At 46.5% G+C, this 16,553-nt stretch overlaps 1 protein-coding gene across 1 annotated transcript in view; it reads left to right on the top strand.

The window, feature by feature from the left end:
* The window catches only part of ptgis (prostaglandin I2 (prostacyclin) synthase), a 46,306-nt gene extending 31,127 nt beyond the window's left edge, over window positions 1–15,179 (top strand). The window contains exons 7-10 of the mRNA XM_078419351.1: window positions 7,544–7,697; window positions 9,840–10,021; window positions 12,107–12,258; window positions 14,644–15,179. Coding sequence (XP_078275477.1) covers window positions 7,544–7,697; window positions 9,840–10,021; window positions 12,107–12,258; window positions 14,644–14,791 — 636 coding nt within the window. The 3' untranslated portion in view covers window positions 14,792–15,179. The remainder of the gene's footprint in view (window positions 1–7,543; window positions 7,698–9,839; window positions 10,022–12,106; window positions 12,259–14,643) is intronic.
* The last annotated feature ends 1,374 nt before the right edge of the window (window positions 15,180–16,553 follow it).

Genomic DNA, 16,553 nt, shown 5'->3' with positions numbered 1-16,553 from the left:
CCATTCCCTGCATATCCATGTGCCTATTGAAAAGCCTCTTGGGCGACACGGTGGTGCAGCGGTAGAGTTGCTGCCTTACATCGCTTGCAGCGCCAGAGACCCGGGTTCGAGCCCGACTACGGGTGCCGTCTGTATGTCCTTTGTATGTTCTCCCCGTGACCGCCTGGGTTTTCTCCGAGATCTTCGGTTTCCTCCCACGTCTCACTCCAAAGACGTAGAGGTTTGAAGGTAAATTGGCTAGGTAAATGTAAAAATTGTCCCTAGTGTGTGTAGGATGGAGTTAATACGTGGGTATCACTGGTCGGCATGGACCCGGTGGGCCGAAGGGCCTGTTTCCGCACTGTATCTCTAAGCTAAACGAAACTAAACTAAATACCACGATCATATCAGCGTCCACCACCACTGGGTTCCAGGCTCCCACGACCCTCTGTGTAAAAAATAACCTGCCACGCACATTTCCTGTAAACATTGCCCTTCTTACCTTAAACCTATGTCCTCTAGTATTTGATTACTTTTAGTTTAGTTTAGTTTAGAGATACCGTGCGGAAACAGGCCCTTCGGCCCACCAGGCCCGCGCCGACCAGCGATCCCCGCACACTAACACTATTCTATATCCATTAGGGACAATTTACATTTTAAGCAAGCCAATTAAACCTACAAATCTGTACGCCTTTGGAGTGTGGGAAGAAACCGAAGATCCACGCAGGTCACGGGGAGAACGTACAAACTCCACACGGACAAGCATCCCCTAGTTGGGATCGAACCCGGGTGTCCGGCGCTGAAGAGCTGTAAGGCAGCGACTCTACCGCCGCGCCACCGTGACCGCTGCGCCGCCGATATCAGGACGATATTTCCATCCTGGGACAATTACACAGATGCAGTGTCCAAAAATAAAAACATCTCTTGGCGAGCAGGGAGCGGATGGGTCTAATGTGGCAGACGAGTGTGGAAGCTTAATTAAGCACACAATCCTTTTTAGTTTGTCATCTGAGCAAGCTGCAAGTGGAGGAAATGATCTTGTTTCACTGTTGTAACTTGTTTTTCCAACATCATCAGCAGTCACAATCTATCTTTATTGAATGATAAGCGCAGGGCAGCTTCACTTTGTCATTTTGACCAGCATCTCCCCACTGGTCTGCAGCAAAAGGTACAGACAGATTTATTGATCTTTACTCTCAATGCCTTTTGGAAGATCTTGATGTTTATAGCCGGTCAGCCTTGTTGACATCTGCAATTAAATTCATTGCACTTCATTGTATTAAGATGTATCCACGATGCGTGGGATGGTCCGGCCTGGATATCCACAGTCGCCAGTGCAATGCACAATCCAAAAACCAATGGGTGAAATGCATGCAACATGTTGGTGAGGCCGTATTTGAAGCCTTGAGCTCAGTTTTAGTCACCCTACTACAGCTGAGATGTCGTTAAGCTGGAAAGAGCGGCAGGAAAGATTGACAAGAATGTTGCTAAGATTAGAGGGCCTCCAGGGAGAGGTTGGGCAGGTTAGGACTTTATTCCTTGGAGCGAAGGAAGAGAGGGGTGATCTTATAGAGGTGTATAAAATCATGGGGGGAGTAAAAGTCATAAGGTCATAAGTGATAGGAGCAGAATTAGGCCATTCAGCCCATCAAGTCTACTCCGCCACTCAATCATGGCTAATCTATATCTCCCTCCTAACCCCATTCTCATGCCTTCTCCCCATAAACCCTGACACCAGTACTAATTAAGAATCTATCTATCTCTGCCTTAAAAATATTCATTGACTTGGCCTCCACAGGCTTTTGTGGCAAAGAATTCCACAGATTCACCACCTTCTGACCAAAAAAAATCCTCCTCATCTCCTTCCTGAAGGAACGTCCTTTAATTCTGAGGCTATGGTCCTAGACTCTCGCACGAGTGGTAGCATCCTTTCCACATCCACTGAGTAATAGACAATAGACAATAGACAGTAGGTGCAGGAGGAGGCCATTCGGCCCTTTGGAGCCAGCACCACCATTCAATGTGATCATGGCTGATCATTCTCAATCAGTACCCTGTTCCTGCCTTCTCCCCATACCCCCTGACTCCGCTATCCTTAAGAGCTCTATCTAGCTCTCTCTTGAATGCATTCAGAGAATTGACCTCCACTGCCTTGTGCGGCAGGAGCTCTATCTAGCTCTCTCTTGAATGCATTCAGAGAATTGACCTCCACTGCCTTGTGAGGCAGAGAATTCCACAGATTCACAACTCTCTGACTGAAAAAGTTTTTCCTCATCTCCGTTCTAAATGGCCTACCCCTTATTCTTAAACTGTGGCCTTTCTAAATAGGTGAATGTGCAGATTATTTTACCCAGAGCAGGGGAATCGATAACCAAGGGACATAGATTTAAGGTGAGAGGAAAAATACTTAAAAGGAACCTGAGGAGCACCACGTTCACACTAGGTGCAGTGGGTGTATGGAACGAGCTGCCAGAGGAGGTAGTTGAGGAGGTAGTTGAGGCATGTACTATCACAACATTTTTACAGGACAATTGGATGGGTACATGGATAGGAATGGTTGAGAGGGATATGGGCCAAATGTGGGCAGGTGGGACTGGCATAGATGGAGCACGGTGGCGCAGCGGTAGAGTTGCTGCCTTGCAGCGCCGGAGACTCAGGTTCAATCCTGACTACGGGCGCCGTCTGTACGGAGTTTGTACGTTCTCCCCGTGACCTGCGTGGGTTTTCTCCGAGATCTTCGGTTTCCTCCCACACTCCAAAGACGTACAGGTATGTAGGTTAATTGGCTGGGCAAATGTAAAAACTGTCCCTAGTGGGTGTAGGATAGTGTTAATGTGCGGGGATCGCTGGGCGGTGCGGACCTAGTGGGCCGAAGGGCCTGTCCCGCGCTGTATCACTAAATCTAAAATCTAAGCATCTTGGTTGGCATGGACAAATTGGGCTGAAAGCAGTTTTACTCTATGATTCTCTAAGGTGAAACCTTGACAGTTTTGAAGTGGATTTTGGTGACCTTGACCATGGTGCTGAAATCTCAGCTGGTAAAACATTCAGTTCCTTCAGTGTATTGTACATGACAGTTGTCTGTTATCATTAGTATGATGTATTCACATTTCCCCTGGATGTATGTTTTGAGGAGTCAAGTTATTGTTTCTATTTTTGGACACTTGAAAATGTAAGCCAAGGTCACATCAGATTGAATTTCTTTGTTACATACCATACACATTCCTTCTGAACTTGCAGAAAATATTATGATGATTTTAAGAAATCAGTCGTAATTAAAATTAAAATCGAATAGATTAAAAGAGAAATCTCTCCAGTTGTGTGGGCACAGTCATCTATCCGAGAAGCAAAACCAAAACACTTTGCAGATCATATTAACTCCTTACAGTGCAGGAAGGAACTGCAGATGCCGGTTTACACCGAAGATAAACACAAAATGCTGGAGTAACTCAGCGGGTCAGGCAGCATCTCTGGAGAGAAGGAATGGGTGACGTTTCGGGTCGAGACCCTTCTTCAGACTGAATTCAGAAGGATATTCTTGCTATTGAGGGTGTGCAGCGTAGGTTCACTAGGTTAATTCCCGGAATGGCGGGACTGTCGTATGTTGAAAGGCTGGAGCAATTAGGCTTGTATACACTGGAATTTAGAAGGATGAGGGGGGATCTTATTGAAACATATAAGATAATTAGGGGATTGGACACATTAGAGGCAGGAAACATGTTCCCAATGTTGGGGGAGTCCAGAACAAGGGGCCACAATTTAAGAATAAGGGGTAGGCCATTTAGAACGGAGATGAGGAAGAACTTTTTCAGTCAGAGAGTGGTGAAGGTGTGGAATTCTCTGCCTCAGAAGGCAGTGGAGGCCAGTTCGTTGGATGCTTTCAAGAGAGAGCTGGATAGAGCTCTTAAGGATAGCGGAGTGAGGGGGTATGGGGAGAAGGCAGGAACGGGGTACTGATTGAGAGTGATCAGCCATGATCGCATTGAATGGCGGTGCTGGCTCGAAGGGCTGAATGGCCTACTCCTGCACCTATTGTCTATTGTCTATTGTCTATTGACCTGAAAAGTCACTCACTCCTTCTCTCTGGAGATGCTGCCTGTCCCGCTGAGTTACACCAGCATTTTGTGTCTACCTGACTCTATATAATGCTTTTGTGTGATGGTACAGCTGTGAATTCAATGTTATTATTTAGTTTTACAAATATGTTTATTAATCACTGGCATTTTTTTTTTGGTACCCAAATAGCAATGACTTTATTATTGCAAATAGGAAGGGGATGTTTTTTTTAGGGGTGGCACAGCGGAGTTTACACGTTCTCCCTTGTGACTGCGTGGGTTTCCTCCAAGCGATCTAGTTTCCACATCCCACATCCCAGAGACGTGCGGGTTTGTAGGTTAATTGGCCTCTGTAAAATCTGTCCCTAAAGTGGCGGGAGTGAATAAGAAAGTGAAATAACATAGAACCATTATGAACAGGTGGCGGCACGGTGGCGTAACGTTAGATCTACTGCCTCACAGCGCCAGAGACCCAGTCGATCCTGACTACAGGTGCTGTCTGTACGGAGTTTGTACGTTCTCCCTGTGACCTGCGTGGGTTTTCTCCGAGATCTTCAGTTTACTTCCACACTCCAAAGGCGTACAGGTTTATAGGTTAATTGGCTTGGTATAACTGTAAATTGTCCCTAGTGTGTGTAGGATAGTGTTAGTGCGCGGGGATCGCTGGTCGGCGCGGACTCAGTGGGCCGAAGGGCCTGTTTCCGCGCTGCATCTCTAAACTAAACTAAACTAAAGGTGGTCAGAGGTCGGCAACTTCAGTGCGACATCTGTGCTGGACGTTTTGAGTTGGACATGAAGTCTAATTCAATATAGTAAATGCAGGGCTGAGTCAGTCCTGTAGCGTGAGAGTTCTTATCTCACGTCTAATCACAAACTATATCTCCGCCACTATTCTCACAATGCAAAACTGTGCTGGAGTAACTCAGCGGATCAGGCTGCACCTCTGGTCAACATGGAGATGTGACCTTTTAGGCTCCTTGGTTATCGATTCCCCTGCTCTGGGTAAAATAATCTGCGCATTCACCTATTTAGAAAGTCAGTGGATGTGGAAAGGATGTTCCACTCATGGGAGAGTCGAGGATCACAGGCTCAGACTTAAAGGACGTTCCTTCAGGAAGGAGATGAGATGGAATTTCGTTAGTCAGAGGATGGTGAATCTGTGGAATTCTTTGCCACAGAAGGCTGTGGAGGCCATGTCAATGAATATTTGTAAGGCAGAGAGAGAGATAGATTCTTGATTAGTGCGGGTGTCAGGGGTTATAGGGAGAAGGCAGGAGAATGGGGTTAGGAGGGAGAGATAGATCAGCCATGATTGAATGGCAGAGTAGACTTGATGGGCTGAATGGCCTAATTCTGCTCCTATCACTTACGACCGTATGAGTTTTATTCCCCCCATGATTTTATACACCTCTGAAGATAGATTGTCAGGGTGGGGAGGAGGGGGAAAGGAAGCTGGAAGGGAGGAGAGGTAGCTCAAAGCGTGGCAGGCGATAGGTGGATGCAGGCGAGGGTGGGAGTGGGGGGGAGGGGGGATGGTGATAGGCAGATGGTTGGAACGAAGGCTCGAGGATGGAATGAGAATGGAAAACATCACAAACAATTATTTGAAGGGGGAAGGGTGGATTATTTGGAAAATATATCAGCTTGAACCCGCATTGTTAAAAGTGGATTAAAAGTGGGCGGCACGGTAGCGCAGCGGTAGAGTTGCTGCTTTACAGCGAATGCAGCGCCGGAGACTCAGGTTCGATCCTGACTACGGGTGCTGCACTGTAAGGAGTTTGTACGTTCTCCCCGTGACCTGCGTGGGTTTTCTCCGAGATCTTCGGTTTCCTCCCACACTCCAAAGACGTACAGGTATGTAGGTTAATTGGCTGGGTAAAGGTAAAAATTGTCCCTACTGGGTGTAGGATAGTGTTAATGTGCGGGGATCGCTGGGCGGCACGGACTTGGTGGGCCGAAAAGGCCTGTTTCCAGCTGTATATATATGATATGATATGATGATATGATTGACTGGCCATGAATCTTGTTGTTGTTTGTCACAGCTGCTGTCATCATTCCCTAATTATAACAGTAGCCAAACTCATCTCAAGAAAACTTAATTGGCCATGACGCATTTTGAACCATTTTGACACTCACCGTATAAAAAAAGATTAATTTTACTTCCATAGAAGGGTTCCCAACCCGAAATGAGTCTATCCGTGTTCTCCAGGGATACAATCTGACCGGCTGAGTTACTCCGAAGGTGGACACAAAATGCTGGAGTAACTCAGCGGGTCAGGCAGCATCTCAGGAGAGAAGGAATGGGTGACGTTTCGGGTCGAGACCCTTCTTCAGACTGATGTCAGGGGAGTGGGCGGGACAAAGATAGGATGTAGTCGGAGACAGGAAGACTAGTGGGAGAACTGGAAAGGGGTAGGGGAAAGAGAGGGACAGAGGAACTATCTGAAGTTAACTGAGTTACTCCAGCACTTTATGTCTTCTATCTGGCCTGGTGATTAATTGGAAATCAAAGAAAAGTTGTTGGTTGTATTTTGAGCGATCTACTTGTTTAGACTCAGTGCCACACCAGTTGAACAACAGGAAACCAACAAAGCTAATACCAAGAAACAAGGAACTGCAGATGCTGGTGTACAAAAGAGTGCTGGAGTGGCTCAGCGGGTCAGGCAGCATCTCAGGAAAACATGGATACATGACATTTCGGGTCGGGAACCCTTCTTCATTTTGTGTGTTTTAGTTCAGTTCAGTTTAGAGACACAGTGTGGAATCAGGCCATTCCCCATCCCGAGTCTGCATTGACCAATGATCACAGGTACACTAGTTCTATCCTACGCTCTAGGGACAATTTACAGAAGCCAATTAGCCTACAAACCTGCACTTCTTCGGAATGTGGGAGGAAACCGGAGCACCCGGAGAAAACCCACGCTGTCGCAGGGAGAACGTGCAAACTCCGTACAGGCAGCACCCCCCAGATCGAACCCGAGCTGAAGGCAGCAAAGGCAGCAACTCTAACACTGTGCCAACCTTCGTTGACCCCAAATCTGACCTTTCTATTACAAGCTTCAATCTTCTTTAAAAAAATCGATCTTTTACGTCACAGACATCAAATAACCAGTACGCACGAAATCTGTCAGGCGCGGGTAAAGATTAATTTTCAGAGACGACGTAGAGGTATTCAATTTCTGTGTTGATTAACAGGATGTGTTTTTTTTCTGACCCAGTGACCCTTTCAACAAAGACTGACAAATTCTGTTCTACATGTGCAGTACAAGCAGTTGTCACCTTAGTGCGGGTGTCAGGGGTGATGGGGAGAAGGCAGGAGAATGGGGTCAGGAGGGAGAGATAGGTCAGCCATGATTGAATGGCGGAGTGGACCTGATGAGTTGAGTGGCATAATTCTACTCCTATCACTTATGACCTTCTAACATGAAGCTGTGTACTGAACCACCTGATCAATGAAACCTTCCCTGTCAAAAAATGTGATATAATTCAATGCATTTGATTCTTTTTAGGGTAACATCGGGCCTGCAGCATTTTGGCTACTTATATTTCTGCTAAAACACCCAGAGGCAAGATTTGCCGTGCAGGAGGAACTAAATGACATCTGTTTTAACCAGTCAATGTCTTCGATTAGTCACGATCTTCTCTACAGCACACCTGTCCTCGGTATTTAAAAAAATCCTTTTTATAATATCACTCTATTCATCCTTTGTTTTAATATCATTATTCATTTTATAATTACCCTGTTAATAACCCTTTATCAAAATATTTTAATTGGCTCTAATTTAAACTGTAGTTACTTGAACTTTATGATTAATTTTATATGTCTATAAGTTCATTACATTTTTATTCAATGCTATATTTTCTTTCTAATTGTCATTTAGTTTGACTAATTATGTTTGGACTTAGTTTCATATTTGTTTCAATTTCATACGACTGTAAAATATTTGTCTGAAGAAGGGCCCCGACCCAAAACGTCACCTATCCACATTCTCCAGGGATGCTGCCTGACCCGCTGAGTTACTCCAGCACCTTGTGCCTGTATTTCATATTTATTTCCTTTGTAGTGACGTTTTTGTTAAAATAAAATGCAAGGCAACATGGTTTATTCATTTGGTTGGGTGTAAAGTCAAGCATCGGAAAACATTAATATATCTGACATCCCACTGGAAATGAAAAAGTGCTGATTATTGAGAGAGTGTCTGGTCAAGTTATAATTAATCTTTATGCCTGAATCATTATTTAAACTAAACATAGTGCAACAATAAAATATCTTAGAGATTTAGTAAACCAACAACTCGCTGCAAAGTCCTTTCAATGAGATGATTTGTATTTGATTTGTCAAAGTCATGAACTGAAATTATATTCTTTCGATTGGCGTAAAACCTTATAAATAGGGTGAAATTGGGACATTTGGGCCAGTTTCTTTCTGGTAATCCATCCTAACATGGGAAAGGGAGACACAAAAATGCTGGAGTAAATCAGCGAGTCAGGCAGCATCTCGGGAGAGAAGGAATGGGTGACTTTGGGGTCGAGACCCTTCTTCAGACTGATGTCAGGGGAGGGGGCGGGACAGAGATAGACTGTAGTCGGAGACAGTAAGACTGGTGGGAGAACTGGGAAGGGGGAGGGGATGGAGAGAGAGGGAAAGCAAGAACTATCCCAACATGGGAAAGCACAAACTTAAAGACCTCTGACATCTCAAAGGAGGTAAAGACCTCGCGGAAACCAGGAACTTTCGAAAGGAAAATAACACAAAGCGGCTGAGTCGCTGCCTCAGAGCATCAGAGACCCGGGTTCGATCCTGACTACGGGCGTTGTCTGAGTGGAGTTTGTGCCTTCTACCTGTGACCGCGTGGGTTTTCTCCGGGAGTTCCGGTTTCCTCACATTCCAAAGACGTGCAGGTTGTCGGCCAGTTGGCTTCTGTAAATTGCTGCTAGTGTACAGGATGCGAAAGTGGGATAGCATAGAACTAGTGAATGGGTGATCGATGGTCGGCATGGACTTGGTGGGCTGAAGGGCCAGTTTCCACGCTGTGGGACTAAACTAAACTAAACTAAAGTAAACTGAATTACAAGTGCTGTAGTAACTCAGTGGGTCAGGCAGACATGAACAGGTGATGTTTTTGGTTGGGACTTTTCTTCAGACATTCAGACCTTCAGGTAAGGACCTCTTTTGGATGCTGCATTAATACTGCATCTGGTTATGGATGAAATCTCCCGCTAGTCGGCTGTCAGTTAATTTTTCTAATCAATCTAAAAATAAAATTTATGCCAGGGTGAAAATGATTATAAAATGGGCAGCTTACAACCCAGCGTTGATTTCTCTCATTTCAAGTAACTCCTGCATTCTTTCTCCCTTCCTCCCCCACTCTAGTCATCCTACCAGTTCCACTGTTCACATCCTTGCATCCCTCTTGTTATCACACCTTCCCCAGCCAACAATGGGCCATTGTGGGCTCCACCCTTCCTGAGCTCATCTGTTGCCGGCCTTCATTTATTCTGGCCTTCTCTCACCTCCAGTTTATTTCCCCCCTTCCACCTCCGCTCTCCGTCTGAAGAAAAGTTCCGACCCGAAACGTCACCTATTCCTTCTCTCCAGAGATGCTGCCTGACCCGCTGAGTCACTTCAGCACTTTATGTCTATCGTCGGTGTAAACCAGCATCTGCAGTTCCTTCCAGCATAAAATGGTTCTGCTTGATGGAACCATCCTTCGCTGGAAGATTGAAAATAATGGACAAACCAGGTGGACGTGTTGATCTTAATTTGGAAAAAACCCAAGTAACAATACTCTCTTTTGTCCACAGATAGTGTTTTAAATGAGACCCTAAGACTGACGGCAGCGTCATTCATCACGAGAGAAGTTCTTCAGAATATGACCCTGCGACTTACAGATGGCAGAAACTATGACCTCCGAAAGGGAGACAGATTGTGCCTCTTCCCTTATTTAAGTCCCCAGATGGACCCAGAAATCTATGAAGAACATGAGGTCAGTTCCATTCTTCGGACAGTTCACTTGATAAGAATGTTTTAATGTGTGGGAATCGCTGCCGACCAGCGGTCCCCGCACACTAACACCACTCTACACACGCTAGGGACAATTCACAATTTTACCAAACCCAATTAATCTCCAAACCTGTACGCCTTTGGAGAGTGGGAGGAAACCGGAGCACCCGGAGAAATCCCACGCGATCACAGCGAGAATGTATAACACCACTCTACACACACTAGGGACAATTTTCAATTATCAATTATCAATTATCAATTATCAATGATCAATTGTCAATTGTCAATTATCAATTGTCAATTATCAATTATCAATTGTCAATTGTCAATTTACAATTAGGGAATGTATAACACCACTCTACACACACTAGGGACAATTTATAATTTTACCAAACCCAATTAATCTCCAAACCTGTATGCCTTTGGAGAGTGGGAGGAAACCGGAGCACCCGGAGAAATCCCACCCGGTCACAGGGAGAATGTGTAACCTCCTAACAGACAGCACCTATGGTCAGGATCGAACCCGGGTCTCTGGCGCTGTAAGGCAGCAACAGCTGGCTGAGGGAAATGTCTTATTCTTCAGTGAGGAACCTATAGGGTTTAAAATGCATGACTGAAGCCAAACGACCGCCAGCTGTGACTTAATTATTCAGCAAATGAAGCAAATTACACTTTACAGCCTGGTGCCAAAGCATCACCATTCCTGCACTTCAGTCTAGTGTCGGGAACACATCTGATACCTCGACGTCAATAATTAATTGCAGTCCCTGCTATTCCCGACGTCTTGTTATTGCACGTTTGACTCCCAAGTAAAGGATGAGATGGTGGAGAAACACATTTATTTTTGTATACAGTTGTTAAGTGAATTCAAACATATTTATAAGGCCCAAAACGTCACCCATTCCTTCTCTCCAGAGATGCTGCCTGTCCCGCTGAGTTACTCCAGCTTTTTGTGGCTACCTTAGATTTATAAGGCTCTTGAATAAGATCACGCACTTGAACACTGCAAACTAAGCTACGAAAATAATCTCCCGGTTGCTAAACACTATCTCCCCTTCCCATTCCCACACTAACCTTTCTGTCCTGGGCCTCCTCCACTGTCACAGTGAGGCCACACGCAAATTGGAGGAACAGCACCTCATATTTCGCTTGGGTAGCTCACACCCCCGCGGTATGAGTTTTGATTTCGCTCGAGTAACCTCACTCTCTGTCCCTCCCCCACGCTAGTCATCCGACTAGTTTCACTGCCATCCTGCTTAGTTTCACTGTTTGTACCACCCTCATTATCAACTCTTCCACAACCAACAATGGACCATTGTGGGCTCCAAGGGCTTTCCTTGATCATCGTTGCTGCCTTTGATTTGTTCTTTTCATACCTTTCATTCTTTTGTTCTTTGTGCCTCCTCGTACCTCCAGTTCCCCTCTCCCCTGACTCTCACCCTGAAGAAGGGTCTCGACCCGAAACGTCACCCATTCCTTCTCTCCACAGGTGATGCTGCCTGTCCCGCTGAGTTACCCCAGCATTCTGTGTCTATCTATGATTGATAAGGAATTTGGATGATGCTGGTTCCCTGCACCTGATATCATCATCCTTCATGGTGGCAGAGGTTCTGGATTTATAGACAATGGACAATAGACAATAGGTGCAGGAGGAGGCCATTTGGCCCTTCGAGCCAGCACCACCATTCAATGTGATCATGGCTGATCATTCTCAATCAGTAACCCCCCCCCCGTTCCTGCCTTCTCCCCATACCCCCTGACTCCGCTATCCTTAAGAGCTCTATCTAGCTCTCTCTTGAATGCATTCAGAGAATTGGCCTCCACTGCCTTCTGAGGTACTGTTGACAGTGCCATCGAAGAAGCTTTGTTGAGTTCCAACTGAGCTGACGATGGGTGCTGCCCGTACGGAGTCTGCACGTTCTCCCCGTGACCCCGTGTCTTTTCCGTGCTCACTGACGAGCGTGTCCATAACCAATGACCAATTCATTGTTGTAATCTGGTTTTATCGCTGCACTTTGCGCCAGGATTGGTGATTTAATTCCACAACATTCTCTGATTCCACTTACAGAAATTTAAGTACGACCGGTTTCTGCACAAAGACGGGACGAAGAAGACGAATTTCTTCAAGTGTGGGAAACAGTTGAAGCATTACACATTGCCGTGGGGCGCAGGGACTAACGTCTGTATTGGACAAACCCTTGCAATCAACAGCCTAAAAATGTAAGTGCGGTAGAGATTTACTATATATGTTTCCATCCTGGGTCTCGCACATGAGGCAGAGGATCGATCCCCTGTCCCGTCCTTTTAAGGAAGTTGAGAGCCTCTACTGTACAAGCCTTAATAGACAATAGACAATAGACAATAGGTGCAGGAGGAGGCCATTCGGCCCTTCGAGCCAGCACCGCCATTCAATGTGATCATGGCTGATCATTCTCAATCAGTACCCCGTTCCTGCCTTCTCCCCATACCCCCTGACTCCGCTATCCTTAAGAGCTCTATCCAGCTCTCTCTTGAATGCATTCAGAGAATTGGCCTCCACTGCCTTCTGAGGCCCCTTGTTCTGGACTCCCCCAACATTGCAAACATGTTTCCTGCCTCTATCGTGTCCAACCCCTTAATAATCATACGTTTCGATAAGATCCCCTCTCATCCTTCTAAATTCCAGTGTATACAAGCCTAGTCGCTCCAGTCTTTCAACATATGACAGTCCCGCCATTCCTGGAATTAACCTAGTAAACCTACGCTGCACGCCCTCAATAGCAAGAATATCCTTCCTCAAATTTGGAGACCAAAATTGCACACAGTACTCCAGGTGCGGTCTCACTAGGGCCCTGTACAACTGCAGAAAGACCTCTTTGCTCCTATACTCAACTCCCCTTGTTATGAAGGCCAACATTCCATTGGCTTTCTTCACTACCTGCTGTACCTGCATGCTTCCTTTCAGTGACTGATGCACTAGGACACCCAGATCTCGTTGTACGTCCCCTTTTCCTAACTTGACACCATTCAGATAATACTCTGCCTTCCTATTCTTACCACCAAAGTGGATAACCTCACACTTATCCACATTAAACTGCATCTGCCATGCATCCGCCCACTCACACAACCTGTCCAAGTCACCCTGCAACCTCATAGCATCTTCCTCACAGTTCACACTACCACCCAGCTTTGTATCATCTGCAAATTTGCTAATGGTACTTTTAATCCCTTAAAAGGAATTTAAGTCATACACTTGCTCGCTGATGTACTTAAGATGTTAGGGAAGTCAGTATCCCCGTAAAACTGGATCATCCTGAATCAGAGTGGTTCCTGCCATCTCAAACTCGGTGAACTTTACAGCATTCTCTTGAAAATACATCGGCCACTAGATGAACACACTCCCCTGGTGCAGAGGGGAGAAAATACAACTGCAGAGGAAGGAATTGTAGATGATGGTTTACACCGAAGACAGACGCAAAATGCCGGAGTAACTCAGCGGGAAAAGGCAGCATCTCTGGAGAGAAGGAAGGAGAGAGACTGAGGAAGGGTCTCGACCCGAAGCCTCACCCGTTCCTTCTCTCCAGAGATGCTGCTGTCTGTCTTAAATACAACTGTAGATGTAGATTTAGATATATTTTTTTAGATTTAGAGATACAGCGCGGAAACAGGCCCTTCGGCCCACCGGGTCCGCGCCGCCCAGCGATCCCCGCACATTAACACTACTCACTAGGGCCAATTTTTACATTTGCCCAGCCAATTAACCTAGATACCTGTACGTCTTTGGAATGTAGGAATATGAAATGTCCAATGGGGGCCTTTCCATGAAACCAAAGGAGATGCTTCGAGGGCAGTGGAGTGGTGCAGCCGGTAGAGCTGCTTTACTTTAGACTTCAGAGATACAAGGTAGAAACAGGCCCTTCGGCCCACTGCATCTGTGCTGACCAGCGATCACCATACAACCGCACTATCCTACACGCTCGGTTAATTTACAATTATACCAAGCCAATTAACCTACAACCCCTGTACGTCTTTGGAGTGTGGGAAGAAACCGGAGGACTCGGAGAAAACCCACGCAGGTCACAAGGTACAGACTCTGTACAGTCTGCACCAGTGGTCGGGATCATACCCGGGTCTCTGGCGCTGTAAGGCAGCAACTCTACCGCTGCGACACTGTGCCGCCCCGACAGCACCAGAGACCCGGGTTCAATCCCGACTTCTGGAGCTTTTCACTGTACCTCAGTACACATGGCAATAACAGGCTTGTTCCCTCTGTGATCACACGGGTTTCCTCCGGGTGCTCCGGTTTCTTCCCACATCCCAAAAGACTTGCGGGTCAGGAGGTTAATTGGCCACTGTCAAATTGCCCCAAGTGTGCTGAGAGTGGATGAGAGAGTGGGATGACATCGAACTAGTGTGAGCAGGTGATCGATGGTCAGCATGGACTCGGCGGGCTCAGATGTGTCCGGTGTCTTTCGTTCTTTCAATTAATTAATGAATCAATCAGTCAATCAATCAATCAACCAATCAATCAATCTAAACTGCATGGGAGATTATATCAAAGGATTAAACTGTATTGTGATAATTTTACTGAACGTAATTGAAATGAGTTTTTTTTTTCTTTTGCAGGTTTGTCTTTCTAATGTTAAGGTGCTTTGATTTTGAACTTTCTGATCCAAAGACACCAGTTCCAGCCTTTGACACATCCAGATATGGGTTTGGGCTGGTGCAGCCCATAAACGACGTCACGTTTCGTTATAAGTTCAAGACTGAATAACTCAAGGTCGCACATTCCAGAATTATCAAGGATGCTGGGGAATGTTGGCAGTGCTTCTTCCCTGGCTAGAACTGTGCAATATTTGTGTAAGAAGGAACTGCAGAAGCTGGTTTAAAATGAAGACGTCTCGACCCGAAACGTCACCCATTCCTTCTCTCCAGAGATGCTGCCTGTCCCGCTGAGTTACACCAGCATTTTGTGTCTATCTTTGTGCAAAATTTATGTCTGCCGCCACATGGAACTTTATTCCAACAAACCGAATGGCCTTGACTCATTGCAACTTCCACAAGATCCATCGTCTTCATTTCCAGATTGTCCATTCGTTGACCAAACTGCACATGGAGGCATCTAACTGAGGCAGCTGGTTTAGGATTAGGTTTGTTATCCCCCCCTCCTCCCCCCACTGACCCACTCCATCCCCCCTGCCCACCCTCACGTGTCCCTCCCCTGCCCTGCCTCCACCCCCATTTGCCCCTTCCCACCCCTATTCCCCCCTCCCCCTCACCCCCCACTCGCCCCCAGCTCCCTCCCCTCCCCCTACTCCCACTCTCCCTGCCCGCACCGCACTCCCCCCTCCACCCCCAATCTTCCCTCCTCCCCACCCCCACTCCCCCCACCCCCACTCTTTCCTCCTCCCCACCCCACCCCCACTCTCTCCTCCCCCCATTCTCTCTTTGTCTCTTTTCATACATTACAATGCTGACTTTGTTTTTAAAGGACATAATTGGCTGTAAAACACTCTCGGGTATCCTGGGGGGGTTCATAGAAAGTGCTTCATAAATTCATAATTTTTTTTAAAAAAACAGATATAATCATGTTTTGATTTAGTACTGCAGTCAGAACCTATTTCCCGGGTTGGGAATATCAAGTACTCGAGGGCGTGGCGTTAAGGTGAGAGGGGAAAAGTTTAAAGGAGATGTGCGGGCCAACTTTTTTTTACTCGAAGTGTTGGCGGGTGCCTGGAGTAGGGTTGCCAACTGTCCCGAGTATTTTGCCGGGACATCCCGTGTTTTGGGCTAAATTGGTTTGCCCCGTACGGGACCGCCCTTGCCCCGTATTAGTAGGGTTGCCAACTTCCTCGCTCCCGAAGAAGGGACAAAGGGTGACGTCACCGCCCCACGTGACCTCGCCCAGCCCAGCGGCCACGTGCTCCCGCTCCACCAATGGCGGCCGCCATTGGTGGAGCGGGAGCACGTGGCCGCTGGGCTGGGCGAGGTCGCGTGGGGCGCGGAGTGGCAGTGACATCACCCTTTGTCCCTTCTTCGGGAGTGAGGAAGTTGGCAACCCCAGCCTGGAATGCAATGCCAAAGTTTGGTGGTGGAGATAGATACTGACTGTGGTGGCATTCAGGAGACTTTTGGATCGGTATATGAGGAATGGAGGATTATGAATTATGTACAGGCAGATTAGGATTGATTTCATGTTCAGTGTAGACATTGTGGGCCGAAGGGCCTGTTCCTGTGCTGCTAGATAGTGCTCTTAATGATAGCGGAGTCAGGGGGTATGGGGAGAAGGCAGGAATGGGGTACTGATTGAGAATGATCAGCCATGATCACATTGAATGGTGGTGCTGGCTCAAGGGGCCGAATGGCCTACTCCTGCACCTATTGTCTATTGTCTATTCTATGTAACGCAATGAAAGCAGTATTAAACCAGATGCGCACAGTATATATTGATAATATATATCCAGTTACTTTTTTTATTTAACCTATTTAAATATTGAGTTTGTATTTGTAGTTTTATTTATAGATTTTAAAGAATG

Source organism: Rhinoraja longicauda, chromosome 22 (genome assembly GCF_053455715.1).
Source record: "Rhinoraja longicauda isolate Sanriku21f chromosome 22, sRhiLon1.1, whole genome shotgun sequence".
In the NCBI taxonomy this organism is placed as follows: domain Eukaryota; kingdom Metazoa; phylum Chordata; class Chondrichthyes; order Rajiformes; family Arhynchobatidae; genus Rhinoraja; species Rhinoraja longicauda.
This window is presented reverse-complemented; position numbering and strand designations above follow the sequence as displayed.